This window comes from Brassica napus, unplaced genomic scaffold (assembly GCF_020379485.1).
Source record: "Brassica napus cultivar Da-Ae unplaced genomic scaffold, Da-Ae ScsIHWf_2632;HRSCAF=3384, whole genome shotgun sequence".
In the NCBI taxonomy this organism is placed as follows: domain Eukaryota; kingdom Viridiplantae; phylum Streptophyta; class Magnoliopsida; order Brassicales; family Brassicaceae; genus Brassica; species Brassica napus.
The window spans coordinates 151429-161331 of NW_026015932.1; the positions used below are offsets into that span (position 1 = coordinate 151429).

The window sequence follows — 9903 nt, forward strand, 5'->3', positions numbered from 1 at the left end:
TTTTATAATTTTTCAAGAATGCTCATAAATTTCTTATATACGGCATTTTGAATTTACAATATAAAACAGTTTATATTGTCCAGTCCCAAAATAAATGTCACTTATCTAATAAAACATATAAAAAAATATTAAACAAAATAAATGTCATGTAATCAAATTTTTATAGAAAAACATAATTATGAATTGTTTATATTACCCACTAAAGATATATTATCTCACAACGCCAGAACCATGACCAGTATTTATTATATATAGGGAATAAACTATACCCTATAACGATCTTATATATGTGAGGTTGATATCAACAATTTTAACATATTATATATCATGTGTTGTCATAACCATGGCTTCCTATATATCATGTTCTATATGGGTTTTATTATATGGGTTAGCTTTATAATAAGTACAGTCACTAAAACCGACAAGTCAACTCGCGAAAAAATCTGTAATGTATGCCGCATGTGTGTAATCGATTATATAGATATGAATCATATAGTGCTAAAGGTCGAAACAACGCAGAGCCGCCGCCGTAAAGAAAAAAAAGAGCGATCTTGAAGAAGAAACATTGAGCACCGGCGTTCGGTCTTTCTGGTCGCCGCTGATCGCTTCTCTTCTCTTTTCTCCTTTTATTTTTGCTCTCTTCCTCCTCCTCTTAGTTGATGGCGTCACTATGTATGGTGTCTCTGGTTGGTGTCTGTTCGGCGTTGGATTCTAGATCTGGTCCGGGAGAGCTAGATTCGGCGGTTTGGGGCTCCTTGTTGGAGCATCGACGAGACGTCTTCGGTTTGAAGGGTAAGGGAGTCGGCTTTTAAGATGTATCTGTGTCAGATCTCGTTTTTCTCTTTATAGATGTGGGTTCTGTTTGTTTCGATGTCGGCGTGGATGATTTGGAAACAGGCTATATCCTATGTTTCTTCTCTGTGACAAGCAGCATTGGTCTTTGTGGAGGGGTTTGTAAGCTTTAGATGCGGTTGTGGGTTGGCGACTTACCTAGGCTTGGGAATGTCTCTCCTTTCTCTGGAGTTATCTCTGGTGGTTGTTGATCTTTATTGGCCAGAGCCTTGTTGCGAGCTCAGTTCTAGTTTTGTGAGGATAGGATGGAGATACCTGTGTTTTGGAGTTAATGCTTCTTTGCTGGTCGATTTCCGCCGTTCTGTTAGTAATAGTCCCGGTGTTGGAGTGGTTTTCATCCAGTTACCGGCTGTGTGAATAAGACGTGTGTTTGGAAAGCTTTTATAGGCTTCGCCATGGGATGTTGGTGCGTATGAGGCGCGTAGAGAACTTACTCAAGGTCCAATGGCAAGTCTTAGTTGGGATTGAAGGGTGTTTATAGCGACGGTTAAGGATTCAAACCTCTCTCGACCCAGTTTATGTTTTGGTGATGTTCGTGTGCTTCCAGGTTATCTCGCTGCTCTTCTTATCTTGAAGTTATTGTTGATGAGTTCTCGCTAGGTAACCTCGTCTTTGGGTACAAGGTTGAAGCCTCCTCTCCTGTTGTTCTGTTCTATTATTCTGCCTCTCGACATCTTTCTTTTTCTTTGTTGTTGTTAGCTTTGGGGGTTTGTGTTTTGTTCATCTGTTGGCTTTGGGAGGTATATATTACCTCGCCGGCTCTTGGGTTCAGACAATGTCTTTATTGTATGTGTGTAACCGAATGTTTGATCTAATCTTAATCTACCAGATGACAAAAAAAAAGAAAAAGATAAGAAGCATATAGTATATTAATAATAATATATGTAGGCTACATTGTAATGAATAATGACAATATATGTAATTAGTCTAGTGAAAAGAAGACTTTTAAATATAGGATGTGAGAATAATTCTAGTGTTGACACTTAAGAGTATCTCCAATAAGGAACTTAATTTTAAGGGCCAATGACCCTCAAAATGAGGGTTTGAGAGTGGATTACTCAAACAAAGATCCTCAAATTTATCTTTAAAGTTTTATGTAATTTGCATTTCAGTCCTCAACTTTAATATAAGTTAACTATCATCATTATATTTTTCATAGATAGATAGTACATACACATTGAAATTATTAAACACAATATTTATAAATACAATTTATTATAACACAAAGTTACATAAAATAATAATAAAACACACATTAATTCATAAAAATATATAAAAATACAAATTACTCATTATTGTCATTTCCATAGTATTCCCTTATATCATCAATCAGCGCATTTCGAAGTAAGAAATGAACCTCTTGATTTATTTATCTGAAGATTACGAGTTAAAAATTGTTGGAATCGAGCATTTTCGTTTATCACCATTTCAACGGTTGTTTGTGGTGCCGTTCTTGCATCTCTAACAGGTGCATTGATATCACGTTCATCTTCAATTATCATGTTATGCATTGCAAGCATGCTGTCATTATATCATGCAATACTTCTTTTTCCAATAACGTGATGATCCCACCACGATAGCAAATTTTGATCTTTAATCTTGTAATTCTGATCTTAAATTTGTAATATAATGTTCAATATGATATAATTGTTATGTGAAATAATAATTATATTTTATGTAATATTATTTTTATTAATTTTATTTTAGTTTTAACATCTTAATATATATATATATCAGTATATATAAGATATATTTGAAAATTTAAGTGAAATATAGTTATAAGGACTAAAGTGATAAGAAAAATTAATACTAGTACAAATATATGTGAATTACAAATTTATAAGGACTAAACTGAAAATTAGATAGTGTTTTGAAGGTATGAATACTGGAATCTCAAATTTCAGGTGTCACTGTTCAGGCCCTCAAAATTTAAGGGTTTGAGGGTCTGTTGGAGAGTCAAAAACTTTAAAATGTGAGGGTTTGAGGGTTTAAGAGCATCTCCAACCCACCTCAAATCCTCAAATTTTGAGGTTTTGTGTCATTCCAACCCAATCTCAAATTCTCAAATTTTGAGGTTGTGAATACTGAAACCTCAAATTTTAGGTTTTACTAGTCACAACCTCAAAACTATCTTGTATTTTATTTTTGGTCCTTTATAGCTATTTTTTTCATAAATATTAGTAACTTTTGTTAATATTAAGGATTATAATGCAAATAAATAATTTTTTAAAGATTTTTTTAAGTATTCATGGTTGGAGTAACCAACCCTCTGTATCCTTATTTTAAAGTCTTACTCTCTTTAAAATGAGGTCTTGAGTTGGAGATACTCTGAATAATAGCAATTTGGTTAATAACTGAGTTCAAAGTTAGTCTATAAAGAGGATTAATTCTTATACTTATCTTCACTACACTCGTTACTTTACATATGATACTCGTATATAATAGAGAAAGGTCTGACTTTTAAATTTTGTTACTTTACCAAAAAAGCTCTAAAGTATTTTGGCTGTTGCGCAGCTACTAGCTCGGTGCACCGACAGTTTTAGTAATAGTACCCGTGCCAAACCATATTTTCTATCTAATTTAATTGTGTTCAGCGATATATAACCTACAAAGTTAAAATATTTGTAATTAAATATGAAAAGTTTAGGTGAAAAAGACGCATACAATAATTACCTTACATAACTTTTACCCAACAATACAATTGATAATATACATTTTTGATATTTAAAATTGATACCTTAGAAAGCTGAATATCTAAATATGTATGAATAATAAGTATTTCAAGGTCTAACAAGAAATAAAATCGAGAACTGTCTCCTTTTCCTTGTTAGCTTGTTATTGTATCGAATTTAGAACAAACCAAATTTTCTACAAAATATAGTTGTAATAAAAAAACTATTCCAGATACAATTAAACTTAACAAGTTATGTAAGTGAATCTTCACATATTCTCTGAATTTACTTAGAAATTAAACTGATCTATCAATTCTGATAATATTAAAATAATAATAGTAAAAGATGATTAGCCATTAATTTTAATATACAAGGTAGTTTCTTGACGCTGGATTAACCTGGCGAATCTACTGACACGCACGCTATGCCATTCACAAGTGTATCATACAAAGAAAAACCTTTATGCAAATTAAAGCAAAAGTATAAAGAAAAGCAAATTAAAAAGTTGTAACATGTGGATCTACTTATATAATGAAAACGACAACAATGGCTGGCTTCCATGGACTTTTAAATCTATCTCTTTCATCCTCCTCTGTATCCATTCATAAACCAAAGAGCTTTTTTTTTATGAAAAAAACTCTCTCTAATCAAAGAAGAAGTTGAAGGACTCCATTTCATAAGGTAAGCTTCATATTTGTGGATTCCTTTTTTATTTGAATTTATTTTATCCTTCTTTGGTTTTATAGTGCTGCAATTTGATCTGTTCACAGACCATTATCATTTCATGGAATTAATTACGGTGTTATAAATATAAATAAAGTTGATATATTTGGTTCTAGTCTTGTTAGTTATCACATAACCCATTTATGCATCAAGAAGCCTGCAAATTAAACAAAGTTTCTTATCACTTGATGTGATCGGAAGTTATTTTGGTAGTTGATGTGATCGAGGTTCTCTAATGTTTAATTATCTTCCGCAGTGAGAGACAATATGGTTTGAAATCTCAAAATGACAACACGTAATAGGCTAATACTAGCAACAACAAAAGGGACTAAAGCAATACAATGGTCACCAATGGTTTATGTATAGTCTCTAGAATAAAATTTGAAATAATGGTTTAAACTCTGATCAAAGATAATAATTACCGATAACTACTATAAAGTTTTTCTGAGAAAAAAGGCAGAACGTCTATTTAATAAAATATGCACATGAATGTTGGATGTATAAAAGTGTGGATTAGTGGAATATTAAAACAAGTGGGATATATTATTGGTTTTTTCAAACAGAATTTTATTTTCTATGGTAAATGACAATGTAGTTTATTTCCATTTAGATTGTGGAATAGTAGAATAATTGAACACATATCGCATTACCACATAATATATATGATCAATACAAATTTATTGATTATATAAATCCAAATGTTTTTTCGAATGGAATGTAAAATTAATTCAAACCCAAAAAAAAAAATCCTTTTCTGTACAGCTAGTAGCTAATAATTGAATCAAATAAATATAAAACAGCGATTGAACTTGTCTTTTTGGTTTAAGCTGCTAGCTAACGGTCTAGTGGCAAACCATTCTGTGAGCACAAGATCATAGCTATAATCTATTTTTTTCTGATTGCACTGAGTTTGTTCCTTACTTCTTTGTCGATGATCCTGATCAGAGTTGTTCTTGGACGAGGAGGTTCATGTTTTATGTGGATCAATCCAAATGTTATACCATATTATAACCATAATCTTTTTTTTTGGGTATGAATGTGAAGATAATAACTATAATCTTCCGGTTGAAATATTTATGGTTGATGCAAATTTATTGATTATATCTAGGCATGTGCGAACCGAACCGAAATAGACAATATGGTGTAGTTTTGGTATATACCATATAAACTGAATGGATATGATTTTATAAAAACTATAGGATTTGGATATGGTTTGGTTTATAACCGATTAAACCGAATAAACCGATCAAAAGTAGAAACATGTAAATATGTACATATTTTATAACGTCACATGAAAATCTATTTGTTATATAAGTTAGTCTTTTGTTAATAATTATTACCATATTTTTTATAGTAATAAAGAATCCTAATTTGGAAAACACTTAATATAATTAAATAACAATTCATCGTAACTTTTTGCTTCTTATTTTCTTAGTCTTCTTCTTTTAATCATTTTGCTTTCTTTTAGCATTGATTAAATTGAAATGAAGGTTATAAATTTGATGGATAATAAATAGAAAAAAAATTTCATAACTTTTTTATTATTTATAAACAAACAGAGTTTCGCTCAAAGAAGCATGATTTTGATGAACACTAAATATGGAAGAGTGGAAAAAATTTTCTTTCATACTTTTCTTTTCTTTTGTTTTTTATTTTTACTTTCAAAATTTCGAGTTTTGATTTTAATTCTAGATTTGATTATTTCATCTGAAGGTATAAGCGTTTTTTTTTTTGTTCTTTTATTTAAAAATATAATTTTTTTTTAATAAATGGCTGCGATGAAAATATGACTCTAAAATTTATATAATATGATTCCAAACTAAATAATTATGTTTTGGTATAAAATCGAATAATCCGAAAACCGACGGTATACGAACTGAACCGAAGTAAATATTGATTTAGAATGGTAGTTATATTTTACTAACCGAAAACCCGAAAAACCGAAAAAAACCGAACCGAAACCGAACCGATATCCGGATTGAACACCCTTAAATTTAAATCAATCCAAATGCATATGATCGATACAAATTTTAGGTAATATTTTAATTTACCAATACTTGGAATGATTGGGGATCCGATTTATTGTAAGTAATGTCGATTGTGACAGCTTTGGGAAGTAGATGAGCTTGTTTCTACCATAAATTAAGTAGTACTCTATTTTGTTTTAGACCATTTACAGAAATCTAATCAATTTTCTCTGTCTCTCTGAAATTCTTCAGAAATCCACTATTAACTCGGCTAAATTCATATAAAAGAATAAAATACAAATTGTTATAAGAATTCTAACTGAATTGCAAGGTTGTCTATATATTTTTAAAATATTATTATAGAATGGAGAAGCTTAAGCAATGTTGGTCGAGTCTGTTAGTCTTGGCAGTGGTGGTGATTGGAACCGGAGCCGTTCCCATCACTTATCTTCAAAGCGCCGTCGCCAAGGGAGCAGGTACTATGTTTTTTTAATAACGAGTTAAGTATTTATTCATATAAATTTCATTGAATTGCCTTGGATAATTGATTAATCATGTTTTTGAGAATATATAGTTGTTGTTTTTCCGATGTTTTCGTAGTGTGTTTGGATGGGAGTGCTCCAGCTTATCATTTCGACAAAGGGTTTGGTTCGGGGGTTAACAACTGGATTGTTCATATGGAGGTAACTAAGAATAGGTTTCGATTAGTAGTAAGAATCATTACTATTTGTATTGTACTAATAATGTCTGGCTAATTAAATGATTGAATTATGTCGTAGTTCTGAATTGCTGCGAGATCGTTACTAATCAGATCCAACGCTTATTAATTTATTTCACTGGAAGTGGGAATTTTCAAATTATATAGATAAATTAATTTAAATTGAATCGATTAAAATTAGGTGTGTGTAAATGTTGTTATGCGATAGGGAGGCGGATGGTGTACGGACGTAGCTTCATGTAGTGCGCGTAAGAATACAATGAAGGGTTCGTCGAAATTCATGAACAAAGACTTTGGCTTCTCCGGTATCTTGGGCGGCAAACAAAACACTAATCCAGGTCTAAATTAGTTTCTTTTAAAAAAAAATTCAATTTTGAAACGATTATTTTTTCAGAGAGTTGATGAGTCTATGGTGTTGAAATCTGTACTTCATTTTTATTTCTTCAGATTTTTACAATTGGAATAGAATCAAAGTACGTTATTGCGATGGATCATCTTTCACCGGCAATGTAGAAGCCGTTAATCCGGTAATTTATCAACTAAATTAAGACATCTATAAAGATTATTATTTTTGTTTAATTTATCTTTTAATACTTTAAATTTTCATTGTCATAATCAATTTCATATTCAACATTAAATATTGATCAGGCGAATAAGCTATTCTTCCGAGGTGCACGAGTTTGGCGTGCAGTGATTGATGATCTTATGGTTAAAGGAATGAAAAACGCTCAAAATGTATTATATATTTTGACATATCCTTTTCTTTTAAATCAAATTAAAGATCTTATTAATTTAGTGAGTTTGATAAAACTTTTCAGGCGATACTCTCCGGTTGTTCAGCCGGAGCATTGGCTGCAATTCTACACTGTGACACTTTCCGAGCCATACTTCCCCCAACTGCTAGAGTCAAATGTGTTTCTGACGCCGGTTACTTTATCCACGGGTAGGTGAACTTACATTATATGGTTAAGGACCGCCACAAAAACCGTAAAATACAAACAAACCGAACCAAAGCCAAACTGCAAACCGGATAGCTCATCTTGTACACGTAGAGTCTAAAATCATAATCTAATCGACATCAACTAATGGAACTATGGATCATCTAATTTGATTTTATGAAACAGTACGGATATCTCAGGAGGATCATACATCCAAACGTATTACAGTAAAGTCGTCGCACTCCACGTACAATTTCTCTCTTATCTTTTAGTATCTCACAGTTGTAATAAATTAATAAATTATGAGGAGATATCATAAAGTCTGTCTAACTTAAAACCATTTTGTAGGGATCTGCAAAGAGTCTTCCTGTTTCATGCACATCAAAAATGAAACCAGAACTCGTACGTATGATAAATTATCATCATTGACCGGGCAGGCATTATCTTTTGCATACATCCATGGAACAGCCTATGTTAATGAGTTCTTTTTTATCGTGTTTGCAGTGTTTCTTCCCGCAAAACGTTGTTCCTTCCATGCGAACACCACTCTTTGTCATTAATGCCGCCTTCGATTCCTGGCAGGTCTGGTACATTACATTATATAATAAGCACAGATAAAGATCAAAACATATATTCCTTAATTAGTATGGTAAATATTTCAGATCAAGAATGTTTTGGCGCCAACTGCTGTTGATAAGCGTAAGGAGTGGAAGAACTGTAAGCTTGATCTTAAGAAATGTACGGCCGCTCAGCTCAAAACCGTCCAAGGTAATTTCCACAACCAAAACGAATTATTCATTTTCCGGTTTGTAATGGGTGAACAAGTACATTTGTTTAAACCAGATTTTAGCTTGGTTTCAGTTAAGTTGCTTTACAAAAATAGTTCATTGTTATAAACCGAATCTAGTTTGAACCGATATGGTATGGTTTAGGTTCAAAAGCTTCGGTTCAGTTTGAAACAAGTTGATTTGGCTTGGTGATAACTAGACTAAACCGGGTTGGTTTAAGCATCTCAGGGTTTAGGGATCAGATGATGCGTGCATTGTCTCCGGTTCACTCTACTCCGTCAAGAGGACTGTTCTTGGACTCGTGTCATGCTCATTGCCAAGGCGGAAGCGCCGCCTCTTGGTCCGGTGCCAAAGGTCCCCAAGTCGCCAATTCGGTAATAAAACATAATTAATAGTACTTGTAACCGTTTTTGTTCTAATCTTACGTATCATTTTAATTTCGTATTTTAATTTTTTTTTCTTTGATAAAGGGCTTATTTTAATGTTTTCTTTTTCTGCAGAAAATTTCACAGGCAGTGGGAAACTGGTTTTATGGCCGGAGTGCATTCCAGAAGATAGACTGCCCGTCGCCGATTTGCAACCCTACTTGTCCTGCAATCTCCACTGACGAATAGTTCTCAAACCATATGGCAAAAGTGTTCATTTTTTATTTTAATAAGAAAAATTACCACTGATGAGGAATAAGAGGTGGTTAATACAACTGCATTAAAACTGAATAAAAGAGTATATTTCTACATTCATTTTAAGATTATTATTTCCTGCATTAATGAAGTTTAATGTGAAAAGTCTACAACTTATCCGTTTTGGTGAACAACTCATCTCAGCATGTGTTCGTTTAATTCAGTTCCAGGTCTGGAAGAATTATAAGAGTTGTTGCTTTGTAATCTCTGAAACTGATCAAGTTACCTGTTACAACCATCAATAACTAAAAGACGGGAGACTGCTGATGTATTTCATTAAGAACCTAAATCAAAACATAGATGAACCTTCCAGGAGAACCTAGCTACGGAACATTAAATAGGAAAATGAAGAAAAAACAGAGCAATACGATCGGCTCAACTAACAAGATATCTATCTTCTTCTTGTCGATGAGTTAAGACTCAAGAGAATGGCGCAGTTTCTTTTATTTATATCCAAGACTAACTGTACAAAAAGTAAAAATCTCAGAAACTATTTCGTATCAGAAAATGGGAGAATTGGAAAAAAAAATAGACACTTTCAATTTTTATTTGTCCAAATAGAATT

At 32.3% G+C, this 9903-nt stretch overlaps 1 protein-coding gene across 1 annotated transcript; it reads left to right on the forward strand.

Annotated features, from left to right (window-relative positions):
* Positions 1 to 4076: 4076 nt before the first annotated feature.
* Positions 4077 to 9469, forward strand: LOC106422256 (pectin acetylesterase 7). Its single transcript, XM_013863069.3, has 13 exons — positions 4077 to 4205; positions 6578 to 6690; positions 6815 to 6897; positions 7141 to 7270; positions 7380 to 7459; positions 7581 to 7667; positions 7751 to 7875; positions 8057 to 8117; positions 8219 to 8272; positions 8375 to 8452; positions 8533 to 8638; positions 8887 to 9032; positions 9159 to 9469. Exons 2-13 carry the CDS (start codon positions 6579 to 6581, stop codon positions 9270 to 9272), a joined length of 1176 nt encoding a protein of 391 aa, XP_013718523.3. The 5' UTR covers positions 4077 to 4205; position 6578; the 3' UTR covers positions 9273 to 9469.
* The last annotated feature ends 434 nt before the right edge of the window (positions 9470 to 9903 follow it).